This window comes from Lampetra planeri, chromosome 11, assembly GCF_965212315.1.
Source record: "Lampetra planeri chromosome 11, kcLamPlan1.2.h2, whole genome shotgun sequence".
Lineage (NCBI taxonomy): Eukaryota > Metazoa > Chordata > Hyperoartia > Petromyzontiformes > Petromyzontidae > Lampetra > Lampetra planeri.
The window spans coordinates 12,917,912-12,944,036 of NC_136117.1; the positions used below are offsets into that span (position 1 = coordinate 12,917,912).

Genomic DNA, 26,125 nt, shown 5'->3' on the forward strand with positions numbered 1-26,125 from the left:
GCAGCCGCGGCTGGACGGATTACTGTCAAGCGTGTTGGATCTACGGGTATCTGGCACCGGGTTCTGGTCTCGCGCTTGCTTTGTCAAGGCTCTAAAAGGAATGCCGCAGCAAAGACGAATTCGCCCCCCCCACCCCTTCCACTTTTGAGGTGTGCGCGATGGGCGTGGTGTGGGGTCGACGCCGGCGGAATGACGAAGCTTTATTCAAAATCGTCCTCCTCTTGGAATTTGGCGTCGGGAAAATCGTAAAATGAACAACAGCTTGCGAATAATAGCAGCAGCAATACTGACACAATATTGGTCGACTTTTATTTATTTGTTGAGATTGCCCGACGGCCACCTTCAGCCGATCAAAATAGCAGAAGCAATTTGTGAAATGTTATTTTTTTTAACACGGGAAAATGTAAAAAAAAACTCATTTATATATTGCTTCCACTTCTCCGGCGTATATCGAATTGGTGCCGTTCAGACGGTCGCGTGGAACGTTGTTAACAAGCTAAAGGCGCAGCCATGCAATCGCTTGCTCATGCCACTGCTGGTGGAAGAGCCTCCATGAGAGGGAGCTCTAGAGGGGTAGTTGGCCTGCTCTTCCACGCTAACCAGACGCGTTGGAAGAGGTGGGAGTATCCACACTTCACGCCACCGCACGTGACCTACTAATCCACCAAATGCCACGTCAAGATTTATCACTGCTGCGTGGACAAAGTGATGGTGGAGGGAGGAGGATTTGAGTGAACTTGCACCTATTTTAAAATCCCGCGCCTGGAGGTGGAATCAAGCCGGTGACATCTGGATTGCAGATCCAGTGTGCTGCCTGTTTACACCGCCTGTGGCAGCATCCGGAGCATTATTAACGGCTGTGAATGAGTGGCTTTCTCTTTGGAACACACGGGACCTCGGCTATAGCTGCACATGTAGAGCCTCCCAGAATGCACCACCAGTTTTTAAAATCCCGCACCAAAGTAAAAAGTTTCTAATGTTTAAAAATCGCACCGTACATATTCCCCCATATGTTCCCTGCGCTGCGAAAAATAAAATGTGGGAGGTTAGAAGGACAGGCATGTCATCTTGTGATATGGGGATCACACAGGCGCACTGCAGGTGGGGTGCACTTTTTTCGTGCCTTGTGACTGGCAACCTCTGCCCTACAAATGCAGATAAATGTGAGTCCCATTGCCACCGCGTACGGATGATCCCCACGATGCTCTGACAGCCGGCTACTGAGCAATGATTAAAATTCACATCGGTGCACTGGCAATGCATTTGGGTAGCAATCATGACTTCTTTCTTGCTGAGAGATCAAATAAATCCAGAGGGGGAATAGGCTTTAAAAAATAACCTCCTATGCTTCAGCAATAACGGTGGTGCAAGGACAGTGGGGAGGAGGAGGAATACATGGAAGGATTAACAAAAAATATCTGAAAGGGGACCACGTAATTGGGTTTATATGTTTGACCCGAGGCCCTTTGGTGGTTGAGAAATAGAGTCTAATTAAAATGTATAGCACTGGGAAAACAAAGTCATGTAGTCTTGGAGAAGTGAGCAGCAGATGGACAACGAGATTGGAGAGAGAAGGCAAATAAGAAACAGGTGCGAGCGGGGAACCGTGTGCCTGGGCTACTCGGAAGCACTTTGAATAACGATTTATTCACAAGCTGTGCAAGCTGCATTGGATATAGTTGCAACCACATTTTAATTGCAAAGCACATCACAGTTAAAGTCACAAAAATAAGGGCAAAGTGTGCGTGGTAGTGCAGCGGTTAGCGTGCTGCATTTCGAACCCGGCGACCCGAGTTCAATTCCCGTTCGTAATCACCAACACCAGTGACAATTTACCTGTACGGGGCCTGGGCCCCCTCGAGTGTCCTTCACAGGTGCTACTCGCGAACAGAAACTTGCCCCGTAGATATGTTAAGGCTATACGTGGGATATTGTCTTTTTGTATTTAAATGAAACAAATATTTTTTTTATTGTCGTTCTGCATGTTTTGTGCAATGGGTGATGAGATCAAACCGGTCCTGAGCCTCCCTTTCCTCAACCTGCATTGTCCAGCGTGGTAAAGTCTGGTCAAACAAGCCCTTTGATCGACACGGCCGGTGGAGACACTCATCCAGCAGTGGATTGCAATTATTATTTTCACTACTCACAATTCTCCGATACATGATAAGTGTATTTTTTGGCTAGATCGTGTAGGTACGATGTCAATTAGACCTAATGCACCCTCCACCAACCAACACAGCCAAACAAAATAGCATCGTCACGTGGGCAAAAAAACCGTGCCAAATTGTATTTATCTTCTTGGTTCTTTCGGTAAAGTCACGTAGAAGGGAAATAATAAAATAATAAAAATAAAACATAATAAAATAATTGTGGCCGAAACGTCGTGAGAATTATTTTATTATGGTTTATTTTTATTATTTTATTACTTCCCTTTTACGTGACTTTACCGAAAGAACCAAGAAGATGAATCCCTGCAGTCACGAAAGCTTTAAATCGAAATAAAATAATTCTCACGACGTTTCAGCCACAACGCAAGCAGCCGTCCTCAGGTGAAGAACAGGTCTGTCGGAAAGACAGCGTCTGATTGGCTGTCTTTCCGACAGACCTGTTCTTCACCTGAGGACGGCTGCTTGCGTTGTGGCCGAAACGTCGTGAGAATTATTTTATAATATTTTATTTTTATTATTTTATTATTTCCCTTCTACGTGACTTTACCGAAAGAACCAAGAAGATGAATCCCTGCAGTCACGAAAGCTTTAAATCGAAAAATTGTATTTATTTTCATCACAACCGATTTGACGTTGAAAAATGTTGACGATTTTGCACGACGCTTCGCTGGAGATGACTGCCAGCGTTGTCGCCAGGTGCTCGCGAGACATCCTGTGAGAGTGCACCTCCTGAATTGCTTCCTGTAAGCGATGCCCTCTTCACACCTCTGCACGGCTCAGCTAGATGGAGCAGCCATCGACGCTGCGTTAGCACTGCATACAAAGCCACGTGTTGATTAAAAAAAAACACTTGTGGGGTTGATGCAATACGGTGAATCAATTATATATATTTTTAAACTACACTAACGATGGTGTTAACGGCTATGACATTGATTTGCCAAAACGGAGCTTTATCAATGGGAAAAATCCAATTAAACGTCTTAATAATTTACCATTCACTTCTGTGCACATGGTAGCATCTAACCACTTAAAGCTTCATAAATAATACATGGAGAGCGTTGATATTCCACATTAACAGTTTTTAGAGCAATCAGTGATTTATGCAATTGTTGAACGTCACCGCCTGAAAGAGACCATTATTGTACTAAGTGCTATTGACGTCTTTTGTTTTTTTTCGGGAGCCATGTAGTACTTACGCATGATCTTGTTAGCTGAATGATAGCTTCTGAGAGCTATTACAAAGCTGGAGGGGCAATAATGACTTATCTTTTTTTTTCAAATACATCAAAATAAATGCACCTTGATTGGAAAAATATGGTATTTTCAAGGCCAGAGAGATGAATAGATGACTCATAGCACTGAGCAGACACCGTTATGATCCTGGGCTCGGATCCAGGTTTCGATCGCCCAGCATTGAGTAAGAATCGGTATTATATTTACGGACTGCTAATGTTACATTTAGGCAAATGGAGCAGACACAACTGTACAAAGGAGATAAGAAACAATACAAACGAGAGTGTCAACGAGACCAAAAATAAATAGCACATTCTTGAATGGAATTGCAGCGCTGCATATCGAAGATCAATCGAATCGCCGAGGACATTAATCGTTACATCCATACTATTTAATCGTAACGTATGTACACTGTATGTATGTTTAACTTCTATCGCACCGTATGTAGCCAACCGTGTTAATCGGAGGTGCACTGGGAAGGACTACATGTGCCTTTGGTTCATAACTCATTACAATTGGGTGTCCTCTGTGTATCCTATTTAGAGCAAAATAAGATTCATTCCTCTCTTTTGCAAGAGAGGCATGGGACCTCGTTGCTTGATTCTTTTTTTTCCCATGTTGTTCTTGTCCAATTTTAGTGAAAGATCATTTTTCAGATTCGGGATGAGAACTACGACACAAGGACCCCTCGGAATATCTCGTGACCAATATTACGCCTTCGTTATTGTCCACCGCCAGCGGAATGCGCAGTTTGGTAATTCCCTGTAGAAATTACGGGAAGACCCAGGCATTGCTGTTGACTCGGCGCAAACTGGATCGGTGGCAAGAGCACCGAAAGCGCTGCTATCCATCGTCGCAGCTGGTCAGTGCCACGTTCATTACACTGGTCAATAAAAAAAAAAACATTTTTTTCTGGCCTGGACTTTTGCAGCTGTTTTAGATTAATTTCAGAGTGCTGATTCCAAATCTGATCTCCGATTTGCTCTATCACATCTCATTTTTATGCTATCGGCATACCCCATTTTCATTGATTTTACCCGAAATTAACTCTGTCACTTATGATTGCAAGTTGTTGCGAGTCAGTGACTGCTTTAGTGTAAAAATATGGTGCTGTGTTTTTAGGATAGTGTGTTTATAATATCATTTTATGTAGATATCCACATTTATTTAATATTTTTCTTCTGCAGTTTTTATTGAAAATACAATATTTGATATCTCAGACACCTGATGGGATAAACAAAAACTGATGCCAGATTTGGAATCAGCACACCAAAATTACCTTAAAACCGTTGGAATACCTTATGCCAGAAAAAGTGTGTTGACCAGTGTTATTTTGATTATTTGGCTGCCATAAATTGGCACGTGATAAGCCACTTCGTTGAGCCATCATTTGCGGCCAGGTCGCTTCTACAAAATAAGCTAATAGCTGTCAGCTTTACTTGGTAAAGTAAAATCTTTTTTTATCATCTTCATGGGGGAATTTGTTTACCTTTCCGAAACTATACACTCCTACAGTGTTCTTTGTATTGTTTGTTGTTGTAACGTTGTTACTCGCCCCGACTGGACATCTGTGAAAAATAAATTCATAGCTCATCGGATTCCTCCGGTATAAATACACATTCTGATTCTGATAAAGGGGCAATGAGAACTTGTTCACATAATGCTCGCCAAACGTCACTGATGTGAAGCTGCTCCCAAACTACTGGACTGGTTGCGGCGATCAATATCTCATTGAACAGGACATAGCTTCATTGCAAAGAGGCTCGTATGTCCAATACATTGACCCAAACAACACAAACGTCCGAAAATAATACAGATAAGCACCTAAATTGAGCTTAAAAGTGGCCATGATAGCTGTGAACCCCACATTTTGATGGGTGGCATGGCCAACTATTTTAGCTTTATTACAAACGCGTGAGCAGTAAAAATCTGTAGATCACCGATAGTTGATTAGCAAGTCGTCTGTGTGTGATGAGGTTAATGGGTTGGTTCTCCCACCTCTTCCAAGATGTCTGGGCGGTATGGAAAAGTAGTACAAGATACACTTTAGAGGGGATCTCTCTAAAGCCCTCTAGCGAGCCCGCCACTCGTGGAGGCCCTTCTAATAGAATCGACGTGAGCAGGAAATTGCAGGGCTGCACATTTTACATGAATGTTTACTGTCATCACAGATACGGCCCTTGAATATCGCCCGTTTCAATAGCCCTCTCCAACTCACGACAGCCGCCTTCACAAACGTCAACGCGTTTTCCGCTGCGAACCCAAACGGCCGTGGAATTTGCGCACAGATGTCGGGATGTCATTTCGCGGCGAGCCATTTCAAACGAACGGGAGACTCGCCAACGCTGTCATTATATCAAACTTTTTTCTCTCCACGCTCATCCTTTCATTATTTTTTCCCGTGACACTCCATGAGGTTGCAGCAATGTCCGCAAAAAGAATAATTGTTTTAAAAATAGCCATCGCCCATTTCATTCAGCGTGTGCGCAGTCACCGAGCCGTTCCGATGGCGTTCTCGGTGGCCATGTGCAGCTCTCGGAGACCTCCTCTGAACTTCAGTCAGTGGACAGTCATCAACAATCCGCGACATTGTTTGTCTAGAACAGCGGTCTTCATTGCAAGGCCCGTGACCCCTGGTAGCCTTTAGTGCGGCCCCCGACAATACACAACACGTGACAACACCCCCCATCATCATCATCGTGCTGCTGTCAAACTCCCAATGGTTTCAAACGTGTGGCGGCGCTCACACCGATGATGTCTTATCGGCAAAAGTGTCCCCCCTCTGAAAATGAGTGAATAACACTGCTCTATGCCACAGCTGTACGTTGAACTTCTTTCGCACCATACGTAGCCGATCGTGCTAATCGGAGGTGTGGGGGAAGAACAACAAACTTTAGCACAAAAATAAGTTAAGAAATTAGTTCACAATCTATATTTAAAAGTGCATCGCTCTAGTGGCTTCCAGATGGCCGCAGAAGTGCATCATCTGAAAGCGCGCGATGCTGTGACCGTCTTTGTTCGATGGCTGAGCCAAGAGCCGCTGCTGTTGCGAGGATGATCGGAGTTCGCGTGACGATTTGTGCTCCTTCACGAGATCGGCAAACTACCGTGGTTCATTTGTGGGCAAGCGCTTTGTGTGTAACCAGTGGGATCTCATCATGTGTTCTGCATTGTGGGTTGTCACGACGACTCCAACGGTGGAGGTAAGCAGCACAGAGACATTGCCCTGTCCGGAACCTGTTCGGCAAGGCCCATTAAATGAGCGCTTTGTAAAACGCTTTTTTAATATCTTGACGGCGAGGTGGCTCTATGCCGTCGTAGGTTCTTGCGGGCTTATAGCGTCACGAGCATAGCAGTTCGTGAAGTTGCGGTGATTCGAAGATGTATGGGCAGGCCGGAGTTCGTTCAGTTTCTGCGGGCAGATCTTTCAAGCAATCTTTATTCGTACCTCAAGCACATCGAAGCGTCAAAAAAAAAAAAACAGGCCGATAAAAAAAAGATGCGACCTGCAATCGCAAAATTACGTGGAAATTTAGTCGCGATAATTCGTCAGTTCGTAAAAAAATAAATGTCGCGGAAAGTCGACTGGTGGTGACAGCCGTTGGCGCGACAGCCCCTAGCACTCGGATGAATCCGTCTCCCGTGGTCGTGCAGTGCGAGACTTTGTAACGGCGGCTTTCGCGGATTCAGAGCTACGAACGCTATCATCGGAAACCCCGCACAGCGACCGTGGCCGCAAAATAACACCGGAGAACACTGACAACGCTCGTCCCTTCTAATCTCTCGATGGTGGGATGGAAGGCCCCCCCCCCTCGCACCAGGCTAAACAACTTAGATTCATCTTCTTGGTTCTTTCGGTAATGTCACGTTGAAGGGAAGTAATAAAATAATAAAAATAAATAAAAATAATAAAATAATTGTGAGAATTCTTTTATTATGTTTTATTTTTATTATTTTATTACTTCCCTTCTACGTGACTTTACCGAAAGAACCAAGAAGATGAATCCCTGCAGTCACGAAAGCTTTAAATCGAAACTTAGATTCAGGTTCAGAATCTTCACGGCCATTCGCAGCAGCAGCAGCAAGAATAAGAAGAAAGGGAGAAAAAGATTGTATCATGAAAACATTGTGTATATTGGCATATAGCCACCGCTCGTCGCAAAGCACACGACAGGCGCAGCGCGCAGACGAACACCCCTCGTGATCGCGCAGCGTTCAACTTTGTAGGATGTCAGTCGGCGATCCAGAGTCATGAAAGCTATTCTCGAGAGGCAGCCTTTCCCTGGCTGAGTTTCCTCGGATGATGACCGAGGCCTTGATAGACACAGTGCACCGCCACCGCAACGAGCGCTGCGCGTGTGTGTGTGTGTACACACGGAGATGTTTGCCAATCCTTCTCACTGTGATATCTGAGTATATGATCGGCCCACAGAATGGAATTTCTCGCGGGGCATTCGCTGGAAAATATGCTTGGGGAATTTGAGATAGGATTGAGCAAAAAAAATCCTGTTTGGTGATTGAAGGTTGATGTGACCCTCGGATAAATATACACGGTGGCTAAAAATTTAGAAAACATGGGGTTACGACATTTATTTTAGCGCTGGGGTTAAATCATTTTAATTGTTTATTCTTTAAGTTAATATTTTATCTGTTGTCATTATTTATATATGTATTTCTCTTCTTCTCGGGGGGTCGCCTCCAATCCGTTGGTTTACAAAACTCGACCATGAGCCCGGAATGAATTGAGACAAAACATAATTGACGAATGTTCGAAGATTACACCCTGTAATCTTAAAGAAAAGTCCTCAATTAATTTTAAAAAAGAGGTAATGCATGCGCGAATGTTAACGGCAGTCAATTTAAACATTAGCTGAATAAAATTAAATAACCCTATGTGATTTGTTACAATAAATCTACGTCCTGACTTTTGGCCCACCATGTATATATATACACGGCACATAAAAAAAACGGCCAGTGCGCAACTGCCAATACAGTCACTGAATTTCTTTTTAGAGTGAAGGTGAAATGCCCAGGAATAGAATGTGTCTGTCGGAGAGGACGTCTCCTGGGGAGATGGAGCGATGAAATCAGTTCATGTGCAGGTGTGGCTGGGCGGATTATTGCATCGCAGAATTGTGAGAGGTGGCGGCAGCAGCCTGTGAACGCCTTAATCCAGCTGTGGATTGACAACGGCTGGTGATGATGATGTTGAAATGCAGCTGCTGTAGTAGTAATACAAATAAAGTAGCTGATGGAACGCCCCCAATCTCCCCGCCCCCCCTAACACGTATTGAAATGGCATACTCCACATGCCTAAAAAGCGAAGACACGTGCCAGGCAAACATGCGTTTGCTTGACACGATTACAGTCATTTGTCACACCTGCCGCTGCATTCTTTTATCCGTTCGTCTGTAGAGTGCACAGATGCGACTGTTGTGATAAACACAGCAACCCCAGGCCTAGAGCCAGCAGGATATTCACGCTCCATCCCGATTTTCGCTGTTAAGTCAAGAAGGATCAGTTTCGCCTCCTGGAAATGTGTTTACAAACTCATTGGCGTCTCTCCACGGTGAAGAGATGGCCCACGTGGCCACCTGCTCTAGCTGGACGCCTGTCAAAAAAAGAGCTTTATCGCTCTTTGGATTCCTCCAGTAGAAATACATATTCTGATATTCTGATTCTGCGAGGTATCCGCATGAGTTCAGGTATCACTCGCAGCTGACGTCGACATTTCCGGGAATTGAACTCAGGGTGCAGAGCGCAGTGCGTGAATTACTGCAAGCAACGTTGGAAAGCCAATCAGCTGACGGAATTAAGATGACCGATTATGAACGTGGAGACAGAACGGGGGTCCAGCTCGTCTAATATCTCACGTTTGTTATTTTTTCCCAAAAACGATGTTCTCTATTGTTAGCCTTAGCTAAAGTACAGCACCCTCCGAGTGACATTCCCCCTAAGAACTACCACAATTAACTTGCTCTTGATTTGAAGCTTTCGTTACTGCAGGAATCCATACCCTTTGGTTATTTCGGTAAAGTCACGTGAGTAGAAATAAAACAAATCACGACGCTTCGATCGCAACACAAGCAGTCTGATGACGACCGCTTGTGTTGCGATCGAAACTTCGTGTTGTGTTTTATTTTATTTCTAACGACGTGACTTTACCGAAATAACCAAAGAGTAATTAACTTGCTGTCACACCTTTTCCCTGATCGAGAGCTGAATGCTTCAAGGAAATTATTATTAGCTTTTGGCACCCTAGGCGGTGGTCAATAAACCTTATTCAGGCCAGCGGCTCAATGAACCACCAGTTTAGGGTTTCCCAGCTGCCCTGGTTTTCCCAGGATGGATCGTCATCTCTCTGACGGAGTTCTCCAAGCAACACGCACTGTGCTGGTGAAGTATAGTCATTGAGGGCTGGGTGACGGAGCCACCCAGGAGACGGATTCATATACAGATATGTTTGAGTACATTCCATTATACTATGAGACCTCCTTTACCTGTGGCAAAATATAGTAATATGTTTTTACCCTTTCAACTGGTACAAAAACTGACACCTTTATACAAGGCATCATGTTTGCAATAACCACAACACAAGCAGTCAAAATGCAAACAAAAAGAAACAACTCTGATGATGATATGGACTATCCTTAAAGTTGATTGGTTCACACCCGAGGCAGCTTTTCTTAGAGCCTAGTCTCCATTGGTGTTGGACTAGATGACGCCAAAAGGCTGTCTCGGGTGTGGACCAATCAACTTCAAGGACAGTGCATATCATTATCATCATCAGAGTTGTTACTTTTTGTTTGCATTTTGACTGCTTGTGTTGTGGTTATTGCAAACATGATGCCTTGTATAAAGGTGTCAGTTTTTGTACCAGTTGAAAGGTTAAAAACCTATTACTATACATTCCATTAATTGTTTCATGTTTTACGTTGCGTGCTTGGCTTTACACCGAAGGCCTACATAATGTAGGGCGTTCCTTTGTTTTGTTCTCAGCTTGTATTGGCAATGTTGTTGTGATGGAAAAGAAAACAACATTACTAAACCGTTGTCAGCTTTTGGCTGAATGCCCCGTCCAAGCATCGACTGCTGTGCGTTCGCCGCTTTTGACACGAAGCCACGGGACTTCATCCAGCCACGGTTTGTGCAGAGCTTATCCAAAGTAGCCCATGAGCCGAGGGGGTTGACCGGTACCACATTGGGTGACAAATGCTACCAGGGTCCAACATAAGCAGTGTCCATTATCAGCTTAAATACTATATTCTTGGTTCTTTCGGTAAAATCACGTAGAAGGGAAATAATAAAATAATAAAAATATAAAACAACAAAAAATTCACGACGTTTCGAAAATTCTTGCTGTGGATTTCACACCTGATGATGATTGCTTGTGTTGCAGTCGAAACGTCGTGAGAATTTTGATTGTTTTATATCTTTCTTATTTTATTATTTCCCTTCTACGTGACTTTACTGAAAGAACCAAGAATATGAATCCCTGCAGTCACGAAAGCTTTAAATCAAAGATAGCAACTAATTATAGTGATTTTACACTGCTTTAAATCAAAGCTTTAAATCAAATTTCGATTTAAAGCTTTCGTGACTGCAGGGATTCATCTTCTTGGTTCTTTCGGTAAAGTCACGTAGAAGGGAAGTAATAAAATAATAAAAATAAAAATAAAACATAATAAAACAATGTTTTATTATGTTTTATTTTTATTATTTTATTACTTCCCTTCTACGTGACTTTAAATCAAAGCTTAAATACTGTTTCAACACGCAACTTTCTCTTCGCGTTCTTATCGCGTTATTTTTCTTCCAAAAACACGACGTTCTCTACCAATTGTACAACGGTTGCCCTTCTTTAATGAATCATGTCTCGTGCAAAGCTACCACGGGATATTAAAAAAAAGAATCCTTCAAGATAGTAATAATTAGCATGTACCACTCTACGTGGTGCCGATAAGATAATTGTGGGCTAATAGCTCAGGGACCAAAGCCACGATCTCTCCTTCTCTTGGGCAGGCAGATTAGTAAAGCATTGGCAGTGCTGTGTGTGCGTGTCTGTGCGTGTGATACCAGGTCAACTCCACTCGTGTATGTGTGTGTTCAGGTTATTCGGGGGATATTTGTCTTTTGTGATTTATGGTAGTGTAGCAGTTAGTGCGCTGCGCTACGAACCTGACGAGCCCAGTTCGATTCCCGCCCACGATCGGTCCTCCCCTAGGTCGACTCAGCCTCAAATGAGTACTTGGTGAGGTGTGTAAAACATCACCGCAAGGGAGACAAAGGTGGCCGGGCGTGGTGTTGGCCACCCACCCCCTCGTATGCTGTACTGGCCTTCATAGGTGCTCACCAACAGCACTTGCCCCAGCAGTCTGTTCAAGCTCTACGGAGGGAAATTTGTCTTTTGCGGTTTGTGGAACTTTTGGAAAGCTATGCAGTCAAACCTCGTGCACTCGCATTCATTTGGAGAAGAGCCTTTTCGGTTATGGGGGAATGTCTGATGTACCTTAAGTAATTAAATGTAATCATACGCAATGAAACTTTTACTGAATGCAAAGTAACAATTTGAGAACTATTTACATTGTAGTATTTGCATTTTACTGACGCCAAACAAACACAAAAAATCACTACTTTAGGCTTTCAATCCCGAGTCCCTTTACCATCGCCATGAAGCAGCGGTGAAAGAATAATTATTATAATATAGTCATATTTTATTATCGTTACTCGCGCGTGATGAACAGTATTCTGTGTTCTGGCTGGAGCTTTATTGGGGTGAGTTTCTCACGGTAGCCATCTGTCTGGCTTACCGTGAATTCTGGCCTTACTTGAGTCCGGCTCTGAGAGGTTTTACCGAAATTTTACCTGAAGCCAAACTTTCTCCTGGGAAAAAGCCGCTCCAGGAGGTAGAATTTAACAACGCTCCGTTCCTGGTTGTGTGTGCTGCACCGGCGCTGTTCTTGCGATCTGTTTCGCTTGGGTGCCCGAATTTTTTGCCAAGCAGCCCGAGGCATTCATGTTGGAAATTGTATGGTTGCGTGTTTGCTTATTTTGCTTTCAAAACGCGTGAACGGCACGGTTGTTAGCGCCCATGCCTTCAAACGCGTGGCCCCTAATGTCTTTCCTCTCCGCACGTTATTTGAACCTCATGGCTGTACCCTGGGGTACCATAATACCCCGGCTCTCGCATCATGTCCGTGATGCAGTCATTTTGAGTCTGTTGATGGTCGGCGATACGGTAATCGACTCATCTCGACGAGCTGTACACGATGCACCGCTACGGCGCGTACCGCGAGCGTTCAGGGTTTCGGCGCAATCGTCCTCGCTGCATCTCGACATCGCGGAGTGGCACTGATTTCGGATTGATTGGTACCCCAGTCGCGGAGTGAAGTACACCCCTGGGAAAAATAGTGTCCCAGAAATGAAATATTTAATTGCCTCGGCCATTTTGTATTATTTGGTACCCCGGGGTACCGCCATAAGGATAATTTGTCAGAGAGACGGGAAAAAAATCTAAAACTGAAACAAATCTTCTTTTCCTCTCGCCGCATACCACGGTCGCACGTCTGACACGAGTTTGAAGCTCCGTTCTTGACAAAACAACAATTCTCGACAAATGAATTTTGGGCACATTATACTGGCCTGACAGGCGTGAGCGTGGGTCTTTTTAAAGTGACTTTCACAGCATGGAGGTCACTTGGGCACTGTGGCGACAATAAAGAAATGTGCTCAAAATGTGTTTATCTCATCATTAACAAGGCCTCGAACTCGTGGCGGACAGCCTGGAACATGCAGCCTCGTGGCACATTTCCACGACCATTAGAACGCAGACTCATGCCGCACTGGGCTGTTCCATCAATGGCCTGGGGCCTGGCTCGTGTCTTTATCGCGATGCTCCTCGAGCCGCACAGCTCCGTTCCCTTCTCTTCGCCGCGGCACAAGTTCACAGGTGCGTTAAATTTCGATTTAAAGCTTTCGTGACTGCAGGGATTCATCTTCTTGGTTCTTTCGGTAAAGTCACGTAGAAGGGAAATAATAAAATAATAAAAATAAAACATCATAAAATAATTCTCACGACGTTTCGGCCACAACGCAAGCAAAAACAGACCTGTTTTTCACCTGAGGACGGCTGCTTGCGTTGTGGCCGAAACGTCGTGAGAATTATTTAATTATGTTTTGTTTTTATTATTTTATTATTTCCCTTCTACGTGACTTTACCGAAAGAACCAAGAAGATTAGCAGGTGCGTTCGGCTAGTTTACGCAACCAGAAGCTGAAATCTATCATTTAAGTTGACCTAAGCGGTGGAGAGAGTGGGGGGTGGTGGGGGAATTGCCCTTGACCGCGTGTCTTCCCCGTTGACGCCACGTTGTAGGGACTGATTCCAGAGGTGACTCAGGTGAAGGCCTATGGCTCCCCCAGGAAAGGGAGCCATGGGGCCCAGTTACGGCAGGCCTCACGGCCCAGTTGATGGCGGCTTGGCCTGGTAAGGTCACCGAGGAAATCTAGGCCTGGCCTACTCGTGTCCCATTGGTTATGGGGACGTGTTTGGCGCGGGGAGGTATTTAAAAAGTTTAGTTTTGCACTTATTGACATACTTACAAAGTACGTTTTTTTCTTACAACGAGTCATTAAACGAATACAGGAAAGTAATTGAATGCCAGTTTAAATTTGTATTTATTTTTCTCCCAACAGTGGTAACGTATCTGTCCCGATACTTGGTGCCGTACAGCTCTCCCATGCGTCGTTTGCCTGCACCGAGTGTTGCTCCACACAGTGTCTGACGTTTTGCCCCACAAATCTTTATCGAGGCAGCACCCTCTCTTGCTGCTTTGCCAGCCACGCTCATCGAACGCGAGCTACCGAGGCGGCAGCAGCAGCAGCAGCAATCTCGAGTCATTTGGAACGGGGAATGGAATTAATGGGAAGAGAGAGTGGGAAACGTGGCATTAATACAACCCCCACACGCTCAGGTACGGCTTGTCGTTCAATTCCCGCGCACATTTACGAGCTCGAAATAGGCCTCTGTGGGCCATTCGGGTGTAATTGGTAATTATGGAGAATCTCAATGGCAGGTATGGGAGACCAGAACTCCCTTGGAGTCGTCAACACTGCTCCTCTGTCTGGAATGGAACAACCGCTTCGAGGCTGTGCCGCGAAACTACTGAAACGCCGCAATACACAAAGGCCTCAATGCATGAATACCTCGACACGCAATCTGTGCACTGTGCAGTGATATCGGCGCGCGTATCAATGCAGGCGATGTGGTCAAAACAAAAAACTTCTGAGTATTTTTCGATATTTTTTTGTGTCTGCTGCTGTTCACCAATGTCATCCCAGGCGTGCTATCGGCTTCACGTCACGTTGCAGGGAATCCATTCGGGAGTCGTTTTGACAAAGAGTTGAGCCGCTCGTTATCTGCTACCACCATTTCATCGCCGTTGTTTGCCCGTCGGCCACCATCGCTCCTCCGTGATGACTCCCGCCCAAGCCCTCTCGCTCTCCTCGACGGCCAATACTATCTCTCGATGATTGGTGCTCGTTCTCCGATCCACGTTGTTCCTCTTCCCGCCTCTCCGTCTCATTCCAACCTTTCCACCTTTAACCACCGCCGCTCGCTTTTGTATGCACCTTTCAGCCTCCGTTACGTTGTCTTTGGCAGCGTCCGTGTGTTTTTTGGTCATCCCCCCCACACACACACACACACCAGATCTGTATCTCACAGAGCAGGGTTGTAACGAAATGATTGAAGACTTCATTTCTCCCTGAGGCGCATGGGTGGGTGTATATTGATTTTCGTGATCAAATCGCTCTCGGGGAAAGTATCCCAACCCGCACCTGTTTGCCTCTGCGTTAAGGTGAATGATCCCGATTTGTTTCGAGAAAAAGAAATTGTACTTGCCGTGATCTTGTCAAGAGTTAAATCCTCGTGAGAAAAAAAAAAAGGTTGGGCGGCGTTTCATAACTCGATCTCCAACAGAAAGCCAATGAAGGTCAATTAGGAATGAATAATCTATTTAATTAATCTTAGTGTCTGTCAGCTGTGATTACTGATTAATTATTACTCACACAAAATCCGCATAAGTGTCCCATTGCTACCCAGAATTAATGAAATAATTTCCATGATTATGGTGGAAAGAGAATTAGGCTCAGACATGTAATGCCGAATACAAGTAGATTCACAATGCCGTCTCTTTAAACCGCACAGCACTTGTGTCGCTAAGGGTGGGGATGGGGGGTGGAGGGAAAACAGCTTAGCGTGACAATTAAAAATACTAATTACATCCCAATCGCGCTCAGTGCAAAGAATGTCCATGTGCCTTTCACAGTGCATCAACGTAAAGCAAGTCGGGTTGATTGATGATCCAGCACTCATTCATTCACTGCAGTCGCTCCCTCCACCAGTAGCCAGCCACCTCACCTCATTATCACTCGTCTATTGCTACTACCGTGGTTAACCCTTGCCATGAACGTCACGTGTCGATTCCTCCATCCGTGCGGACTGAATGTTTCGTCTCGTCCGTACTCTGTTCGACCACCACACTGCAGGTCACAACTCACGCTCACTCACTCAATCACCACACGGTGGTGAGATGTTAACCACCTCGCCTGGTATACAGGACGTCTTGGGTTCGATCCCGACCCTGATGCCTGTATATTTGGAGTTTGCGTGGTGTCCCCGTGGCCGCGTAGATTTGTCTCCAAGGTTCTCTCGTTTTCCGTCCACATTTAGAAATGTGCATTTCGAAGTATTTGGCTGTTATACATTTCCACACAACGATAAGCTACTTCGGTGAGCTATCATTTGTGGCCAGGTCACTTCTGAAAGAAAGCTACGTAGCTCAGTGGGAAACTTACTTGGTAAAATAGAAGTAGTAAATGTGAAGTTTAAACAACCTACACTGCAGGTCACAACAACTGTCACCCGCTCTACCACCATGCTGCAGCTCACAGCACCGATTCTCTCCTCGTGCTGCTCCACTTTATAATTCCCTGGCGCAGTCTTCCCCCGTCCCCGTCCCCCCCCTTCCAGAGTTCGTATAACCTTTCTGAATTAAAACAAAAATACTTTATAATTTTTTGCACAATCATTAGGTGCGATGCTGGCTGCTGGGTCATCTAGGGACTTTAGGCCTGTGCTCAGTAACTAATATTATATTTATAATTCTAAATAATTAATAAGACAAGCAAGTGAAATCATGTCATGAGCAGTTGCTGGGTGGATCATTACATTGCATGAGCATGAGAGTTGGTGGTGGCTTAGAGAGGCCTTAATCCAGCATTGGATTTATCAACGTGCGTTTAGAGTATTTGGCTGCAGTAGATTTCCACATGAAAGGCCACTTCGTTGAGCAATCATTTGCGATTGCCAGGTCGCTTCTGAAAAAGAGCTACAATAGCTCGGTGGGCCTTACCTTGTGAAATAAAAATACAATTGTGTACAGTGCGTATAGTCAGTTTAACACGTCGGCTTTCGTGCTCAATATCCATAATAAAAGTTTTTTTGTTAGATCGCATGAATATAACAAGGCTCACAGTGATGACCTCACATTTATTCCTCTATTTAAGACCAAAACAGGAAGACTTTTTCACAGTTCTGGCTACCGCCTGATGAAGCTGGTTGTTGTTATCGCCAGCGAAACTTCGTACTGGAATTGTAAATGTTGTTTTTTGCTCTCCAACGCACCGGTGTGCTGGAGCAGTAACTAATTGCCACGTTTTGTTTACGTGACAAACCTTACTAATTGGCTCTGTCGGATAGTGGTGGAGGGTTATTGACGACATATTTATATTTCTACGATGTAACCCAATAATAAAAAAATAATAAATAGTTTTAGTTTAGTTCCAAATTGACCAAAGCTGTTGATGATAACGATAATGACAAGTCAAGCACGTTCCCTGCTCTTAAAGCCACACCGCACCGTGCTGCCGAGTGTCAAGCTACGCCGAACGTGACGACACAAAAACACGAATCGCACCCCAATATGCAGCTGTCGCCAGCGGTGTCGCGAGCGAGCAATTGCAGGGCTGCGCCTTCAGCTTGTGGTCGTCACGAAATAACAACCCGTGTGCCTTTCAGCGGGCGCAACACTCTGCCAGAGAAAGCCGCAGCGTTTTGCAAAGTGCATGACCGCGGAAAGTTGAATCACATTTAGATACCAGTTGACCCCTTGACCTTTGCAGCTGCTCGCTCGTAGTTAATTTTTTTACGCGAGCCGCTCGGTCATGCGGCGCTTGAGGCACTCACTCATTCACTGCTGGGGGCATTCTACTGGGTCACGCTCTGCGAGCCATTCGGTGATCAAGCGTGGCAATGCAATGACTGTTGACAGCTTCATTGTTTTCAGAAGGCCCTTTGCGGTACTGCCAGGTGGTCCAGAGCAGGGTTATCCACAACTCGATTGTGTAGCCGCGACCCTCTCGTACAAGACTACGTACTGCACAACACAACGCAGGCTGGATTTCGTATGATGTCTGAAGAATGGATTGGGAACGCGTTTGCGTGAGCAACCACCGATGAGGAGATGAAGCGATGAAGTCGGCTTGGGGTGCAGGTGGCCAGGTGGATGGCTACGTCAAAAGATTGCGAGGCTTTCACCCAGCAGTGGATTGACCATGGCTGATGATGATGATGATGATATCGCCTAAATGTGACCACTTCTCAAGGCGCTGCACATAAATTGTGGGTATAGCTACTTCATAGAAAAAGATACAATGTGTCACAGGCTGAGGAAACGGAAGAGTTTTGAGCCTGGACTTGATCAGGGGAAGGGAGTTGGCAACACGGATGGCTGGGGGACGGCCGGGCATTTCAGACAGTGGAGGCAGCAGAGGAGGGTGAACAACCCCCTTACCTCTCTGTAAAGTATGGAGCCATTCGTTTTCACCATATTTAATCTCCTGTTGAAAAGCAAATACCTCATACTCTTTGGTTCTTTCGGTAAAGTCACGTAGGTGAAAATAAAATAAAATAAAAACTAAATCACGACGTTTCGGAGGCAACACAAGCTTCCGTCATCAGGTGGGACAACCACAGCAAAACAAAATTACTGTAGTACAAATTTTCACCTACGTGACTTTACCGAAAGAACCAAAGAGTATGGATCCTTGCAGTCACGAAAACTTCAAATCTAGAAGCAAATACCTCATTCGTTAATTGTGAAATATTCCTGAAGGACCTTGAACTGAATATATATTTTAGTTGTATATTTTGTTTTGTTGTTGCTGCTATACTTAGGCACCTCGGATCTCACTTAAATAAAAATAGCCAGGTAGCTGGCTAAAACAGTACCCCCTCCGATTATCACGGTCGGCTACGTGCGGTGCGAAAGAAGTTCAACATGCACACATACATCCGTGTAACAAATCGAATGCAAGACTCAAGTGATAAGTGCATTAGCGGTCAGTTGGGGTATCTATAGATGTACCACGTGACACACGGTGCAGGTGTGCACTCCACGGAAATCATACTGGACTGTCCAGATGTGCGCTTGATTTAATAAGTGACATTATCTAACCAGGTGTGTGTGTGTGTGTTCAATTTAAAAGCGAGTGTCATTCCATGCATCCTAGCACAGTGTATCTTTGTGACTTCACCAATTTACCTCATCTCAAAGAAAAATTAAATCATTACTTGATGCATGCTTTTGATGATTGCTTTTGATGACTGCAAGTCCCACGTGATGACACAAACAGCAGCTGATTCAAATTAAGATTGAGATCGTGCGTGCGTGTGTCCTGTATGATTAGTGATGATTATCTGAACCGGTATTCGTCCTCTCCTAGGTCGACTCAGCTTCAAATGAGCACCTAGTATGGTGTGTAAACATTACCACTGGGGAGACAAAGGCGGCCGGGCGTGGTGCTGGCTACCTACCACCTCGTGTGCCGCGCCGGCCTTCATACGTGCTCGCTCCCAGCACTTGCCCCAACAGTCTGCTCAGATTATATGGGCAATCTTGACATTTGTTCCGCATGATGTGGAGAGTGCATATTCTAATTACGAGAAATGCCCTGTGTGTTTACGTACGTGTACACGTATGTTCCCCTGCTAGGGAGAGTGCCAATTAAAATTAAAGACGAGCATACAAATAAAATATGCATCGTTAAGGGCGAGCGACGAGTAAATGGTGAGGACACGTTTGCAGGATGGAGGAGAGCAGGTTACGGAGACAGGCAATGGCACGACACCCAGAGTTCAGTCAGCAAGAAGAGGGCTGAGAGACATCCACAATATTCTGAGAGGGGAAAAAAATCCTGAAATTTTTGATTACCTAGTTTTTCTGCCTTCGATCGATGCTGATGAGGGAACATTGCCATACACGGCAGTGCACGAACAGAATTCTCAGAACTGAGTCAGTAGCCAGTAGCTGCGTAGATTTAATGTCATCATAGTGCACTGTAGCTACTCTTATCTGTGACGAAATGAGGGCGAACTTCACCTATCCTCTCTGTAATCTACCCAGTATCCACTGGGAACCACTCCCTAGTCGCACCACCCCAACTTCCACAGTGTGGCTACATCCCTGCAAGAGAGATCTGTGAGCTGAAGCGACTTCACGGGTCACTGTGCATCTGTGATCTAACCAGTAGACACACCGCGGCTCCCCCGGGGTTACATAACGCGACTGCACCGCCAGTCCGAGGAGGTCGCTGCTCCGTGCGCGTTTGACGCCCGTTGTCTTTGCCGTGTGGGCAGGTGTACATCCAGACGACGACGCTCACCGTGTCCATGAGCCTCAGTGCCTCGGTGGCTCTGGGAATGCTCTACATGCCCAAGGTGCACATCATCCTCTTCCACCCGGAGCAGAACGTGCAGAAACGCAAGCGCTCCTTCAAGGCCGTGGTGACGGCCGCCACCATGTCCAACAAGCTGACGGGCGGGAAGACCAACGACCGGCCCAACGGAGAGGCCAAGACGGAGCTCTGCGAAAGCCTCGAGAACAGCTGTGAGTGCCGCCCGCACAAAAACACCGTCGCCTCCCCCCCCCTCCCTCACTCGCGCCTGAACCATGCGCGCCACGGTGGCTCTGCCCATCGGCAAAGTTGCACTGGCTCTGAGAGTTGGAATTAACTTGCGCTGTGCGTCGACAAACGCGGGCTGCTTCCGTGGGAACACAAATTCATTGTGTGCCACAGAAGGGAATTATGGGTAAAAGTAAATTTAAAACTGAAACTATAAGCTATTTTTTATTATTTTACCGGGTAAGGCCCACTGAACTCCACAGCTCTTTTTCAGAAGCGAACTGGCCGCAAGTGATAGCTCAACAACAAAGTGGCTCATCGCTTGGAAATATATAGCGGACAAATACTCTAAATCCGTGTTGATTCTAAATGTGGAGGGGAAAACCCGGAGGACTCGGATAAAAATCCACGTGGCCATGGGGAGAGAGAAACGCAAAATCTAAATATTCAGGCAATCGTAAGGGTCGGGATCGAACCCACGACCTCCTGTATACCAGGCGAGGTAGTTAACATCTCGCCACCTCACCACCGCGGGGCGAGGTGTTATCTAACCTGGAGCCCCATTCTGTCTCCACATTCATAAAGGTCATCTTTAACAGATTCTGTAATCTGTAGTCCGTCAACTGATCGACTTTCCAACGGTGCGCACAGTACATCACGCACTGAGCACCGAACCTGAGTTCAATCCCCGGAAATGACTTAACGTCAGCTGCGAGTGATCCCTCAACTCGTGAAGTACACCCTCAAGCAGGCCCCTACGACCGGCATGGCATGGGAAATCCTCCATTCAGCAGTGAATTGATTAAGTGCTATGCATTGTTATTTAATTATTGTTATCTAAATTTGTAGGAGGTGGGAGGGGGGGAAGAAATAATTTAAAGGAATTTTACGTGACAGACAACGGCCTTCAATGGAAAATAATGTTCGCTTTATATATATTAAGCTTTGCAAATTGTGAAAATAACTTTACGCAAAATTTTTCACGGTGGCAGTTCATGCGTGTAGCTTATGAGCCAGTTCTGGGTGCACTGACAGACGTGGTGCCCACCCACCCCACCGTCTGCGTAGATAAGAGACTGTTTCTCCGTGTCGAACATTTGTGAGGGCCCACTCAGCGCACGCACCCGCATAGACCTCAAGTATCGCACGCGAGATCGCCCGTCGAAAAACTTCGCGATGTGGATTGATGGCCGTGAGCCAAGTTACTCGCCGCCTGACTGATGAGAGTGTCATCACGCAGACGCAGACAGAAAGTAGGACTCGCCACCCACACGCAGTCCTCGACGGCCTCCAAATTGAATGACTGAATGAGCCGTTGCATGCATTCGCGCATGAATCATTTATCCATTAACTAAAGTGAAAGTGGTGTCCTAACTAAAACAAGCGCGGGGGAAATGATCGTCTCCTCTTTACAAGCTGGGGCCACTTCGTAGGCATTCCACAAGTCAAACGCTCACTTAGTGGAGTGTGCCAAGAATTCCCACTAGCAGGACCCTCCTGAAAAATTATCTTGAGACTCCGTCAGGGTTTTCCCGGATAGGCCATTTATTATTTATACAATGGGGGACAAATATTGCTAAAAGCCGGACAGGACATTTCGCTGTTCCATTACAGCATCTGGAGATGCTGCTAGTATTAACCTTGCGATGTAAATTATGATTGTACAATTATTATTAACCGCAGTTGACTTCCCACAAAGTTGTGTCGCCCTGCGGCCAGGATTTTAGCTCGTAACAACCTTGCGATAGCGATACACACGCACTTCCCACCCGGCTGAGACACGAACTCAGTGCTGGTGCCAGCCCATTGACGGCCCTAAGCAGAGATGAGTTGTGGGTGGTCTGTCACGTGACTACAGACATTATATTCTGGATAATATTCAGAATTAATTCATGTAAGTTGTCTGAAATAATTTGAGGTAACAGACCAATTAGACCTATTTCTTATTGTTCATTTAGAACAATTACGTTTAGTTCATATTCTTACAAGCGCCTAAGTTTAAGCCAATATGTTTTTGCGCATTGCTATTTGGTTAATGAGTGAGTGACCCGGTCGATCTCCTTGGGGTCCTAAACGGCGGCTCGCTCAGCTCGCACACAGCCCTGCGAATCAACTGACGCGCAATGGAAGCCTCTCCACAGACGCGTCGCCGACTTCGCTCAGTCCTCGTGCGCTTGGTCAGGCTGTCATGAGCAATCCGGCTCATAGATTTCATGGAAGTTCTCTGTCGGGCTGCGGACAACCTTTAGAGAGAAGTCTCGTTGTTCCGGGGAGGAGGGGCGGGGTGGGAATCCACGCACACACGCCGAGAAAAAAACCGGCGCTGCTCATCGAGTCGGCATTGCGCTCGCAACGTCCAGGAAAGTAGGCCAGCGATGATTTGTGCATCTGCTGCCACTTCACGATAAATGGCCTCCTCCGAGTCTAAAATACAGGAAGTTCGAAATGCAACGTTAACTGTCGCCGTGTTTACGACCGGCGCCTAATTTGGGGAAGAGCCTCCGTGGGTGTCACCTATTTATGAGTATGTGTGCGCCTTTGTATGTCTAAGTGGTTTGTTTATACAGCTCAAGCTTACAATTAGTATTCTTTGAGTCTTTCGGTAAAGCCAAATAGATATATAAAAATTATATATAAAAATTATATATCTACGTGGCTTCACCGAAAGACCCAAAGAATATGAATTCCTGCAGTCACGAAAGCCTTAAAGTCAAGACTTACAATTAGTGTTAGCTACCCCATGTGTAATGTGCGCGCGTGTGCGTGTGTGTGCGCGTGCGTGTTTTCATTCGTCTGTGCTTCGCATTCTGTACACATTTTCTTTTTAACGCGATAGGAAAGCGAGCTGACCAAAAAAAATGTAACGTCCAGTTGAGTTGCACTTCGACTCCTCGTGCTACGTTCAGAAAGTAACGTGTGCCTCATTACGCCTTTGGCGAAACAAAACACATAACATTCCAGATTGTCAATTTGTGTTCAAAATTAATATCTGAATCGAGCCCGCTTTGTGCTTATAGGACGGAAGCTTCGTGCTAACAGGAGAAGTCAATCTGGTGTTAATTGAAACCTACGACGATAACACGTGTCTAACACACGCAAAAAAATTGACATTAACACATCATTTTAAAAATGAAACAAGCATCACGGACTAAACGTGTAAAAAAAAAAACCTGGAACAATTTGGAGAGAAAACATAATGCAGGAAAGAAAACCCGGCAATGAACATTTATCTCGAATCTACTTCCTATAGTTCCTTTTATAGCACATCTCTCTTTGCGTTTTTTTGTTTTGCCCTGCCCCTACGTCCCTGCCTCCCCTCGGAATGCAGCAGCTTCTTGCACAAAAACAACATACATCAGCTACAGCAACCATCTCATGTAAAAGGCTCCCGGGACCGCTGGCACCGCTACCCTCCCCATCACCACCACCACGCTGGGCAGGGCATTATGGGAAAAGCTGCCGTATCAGCAGACTGCTAAATCGGGATGCCGCGCAAGAGTCTGGGCTCGCAGATGAGACTATCCAGCAACCAAGGCGTGGGGAGGAGGGCATTCAAGACCGCCGCGCTGGTGCACGGAACGCGAGGAGACGCCGTGAAGCTGGGACAGAGGGAGGAGGGGTGGTGGTGGTGGCGGGGGGGGTGCCCTTAGCAGGAAGAGTTGCTGGTGGTGGCGGCGGCGAAGAAGAGGGCATTGGATGAACGGGGCGGGTGTGGGCAGGGGTGGGAGGTGGTGCATGATGGCCGTGAATCGTCTTTAATTAGAGGCCTTCGGTGGCGAAGAGGTGTGGGTTGTCCCTTTCTTTCGGAGAGGCATCTTTTTGTAAGCGTCGCAGCACAGCACAAAGCAGCGACGCCGCTTGCCAGCGCCGACGGCACGGAGCGTCTCGCTCGCCCCGACGGCGCGGGATTTGTAAAAAAAAAAAGTGGGGGAGGTGGGGGGGGCTGTGTGGGATGAAATGATATTTCCAAAGGAGATTTTGGAAAAGCGAAATAAATAAAGGAGTGATTAAGTAACAGCAACGACAACGACATCAACAAAATTAAGGAAGCGCACGAAAGCATCGCTTTGGTTAATCCACGCGCGCGCTCGTGTGTGTGTTTGTGTGCGCGATGGATACAAACGCAGCGCCGGCAAATGTCGAAACGGAATCAAGAGGCTGCTCTTAAATGTTTGCATTGCCTTCTGTTATATCTCTTGTTCTCTCCCCCCCCCCTACTCTCTCTTTCTCTCGTTTTGCTCATTGTGTTGATGTCAAGTCGTTCCATTTATCAGCCTAACATTGGGGGGGGGAGGGGAGAAATTGTTGTGGTTTCCTGAAATTAAGAAGGGGGTAGTGCAGGAGAGGGGGGGGAAGAGGTAAAAAAAATAATTAAAAATAAGAAAAAATGCATAACATCTGCCCTATCTGTGAATGTTGCAACAAAGTCCAGTCTGGTGTGTTCTAATGGGCTAAATGACTCGGTATATCTCTCGTGTTCTGTAACTTGGAGAATGAATTTCGGAAAAGATATACTAGAAGGACGCATGCAATTTTTTTTTTATACAGACATAAAGTTTATTTCTAATAAAATGGAGTTTTATCAAAATCTGCAAATAAAAAAATGGTTTGGATTGTGCTTGTGGGAAAATGTCTGTGGAATGCGACCCTAAATTTCACCAATTGTAATCTTAATGCACTGTGATCTCGGGCGAATTGAAAGGAATGGGGCTTTTTTTTGTCCTCCAGCTTTTAGGTCCACAATGTATCACGAGAGGCGATCGCGTCATTACTGATTTCCGCGACAATCGCAGCGACCCGGCACTTCACAATAAGTGTCGTTTAAAGGAATCCCGTAACAGAGCGCAAGGTATTTCATTTGCTCAATAACCCTAATAGCAAATCGTACAAAAAAACAGAAGGTCAATGACAGAGATATAACCGAGCAGCGTTGCCATGTGTACAGCTAATGCACGATTCCTGCGCCTGCATGTCCATTACGATGCCTGAAAAGTGGGGGGGGAAATAAACCGGGAGGGCCTCAGAGATTGCATCTTCCACCTCGTTTTACCCCGCCTGACACTGTGTGCACAACCAGGCAGCTGTGGACTGTAAAGTTTTCTTTTTTAATAAATGCAGAGGAGATCGACAGAGTCTTGTAAAACGCTAGCATTTTTTTTGCGCTTTGCTCAGAATTGTGGCAGTGAAGCGTCTGCCAACGCGTCGAGGTTTACAAATTCGGGACTTGCATCATGCTTGGGGGGGGGGGGTGATTCCGAGATCGGTCATCGCTGCTCACAACGTGATGCACTGCTCTCTAAAGCCACGACAAACGCACGTCTCCTTTGCCGCGTGTCCCCCCCACACCACTCTTTAACTGGTTTCACAACTTAATTTTATTGCAAACCCGCCTTTGAAATGACGGCCCCAACCTGATGGGCTTTGGAGTCGGGGCTCACCAACCAAGAGGAAGATGTAAGTCGAGATGGTGGTGGAACAATCTGTAAGTGAAGACCTTGGAGAACGGCTCTCAACCGTGTGGTGTCTGACAGGAGGAAGGAAACAAAGTTTACGTGTGACATCAATGCCAGTGGTTCATTGACAAACTCGCTATCTCCCTTCGATGTGGTGTTGGATTGTAACGTGTGTCGTTAACCCTTTCCTGTCCCGAGACGTCTGCAAGTTCACCACTGAATCTCAGAACGTGCGAGCGGTTCAGCGTTCAATGTTATTTCGAGAGATGTAGCGCTGCTGTTTTTAAAGACGTTGAACTCACCGCAG

At 45.9% G+C, this 26,125-nt stretch overlaps 1 protein-coding gene across 2 annotated transcripts in view; it reads left to right on the forward strand.

Moving 5' to 3' along the window:
- Positions 1 to 23,974, forward strand: part of LOC144721332 (metabotropic glutamate receptor 8-like) — a 118,243-nt gene extending 94,269 nt beyond the window's left edge. The window contains exons 11-12 of one of the 2 annotated variants that reach the window (XM_078598873.1): positions 20,100 to 20,349; positions 23,694 to 23,974. In XM_078598873.1, the coding sequence (XP_078454999.1) occupies positions 20,100 to 20,349; positions 23,694 to 23,746 (303 nt within the window). In that variant the 3' untranslated portion in view covers positions 23,747 to 23,974. The remainder of the gene's footprint in view (positions 1 to 20,099; positions 20,350 to 23,693) is intronic. The other variant, XM_078598874.1, reaches the window with a different exon arrangement.
- Positions 23,975 to 26,125: the final 2,151 nt, after the last annotated feature.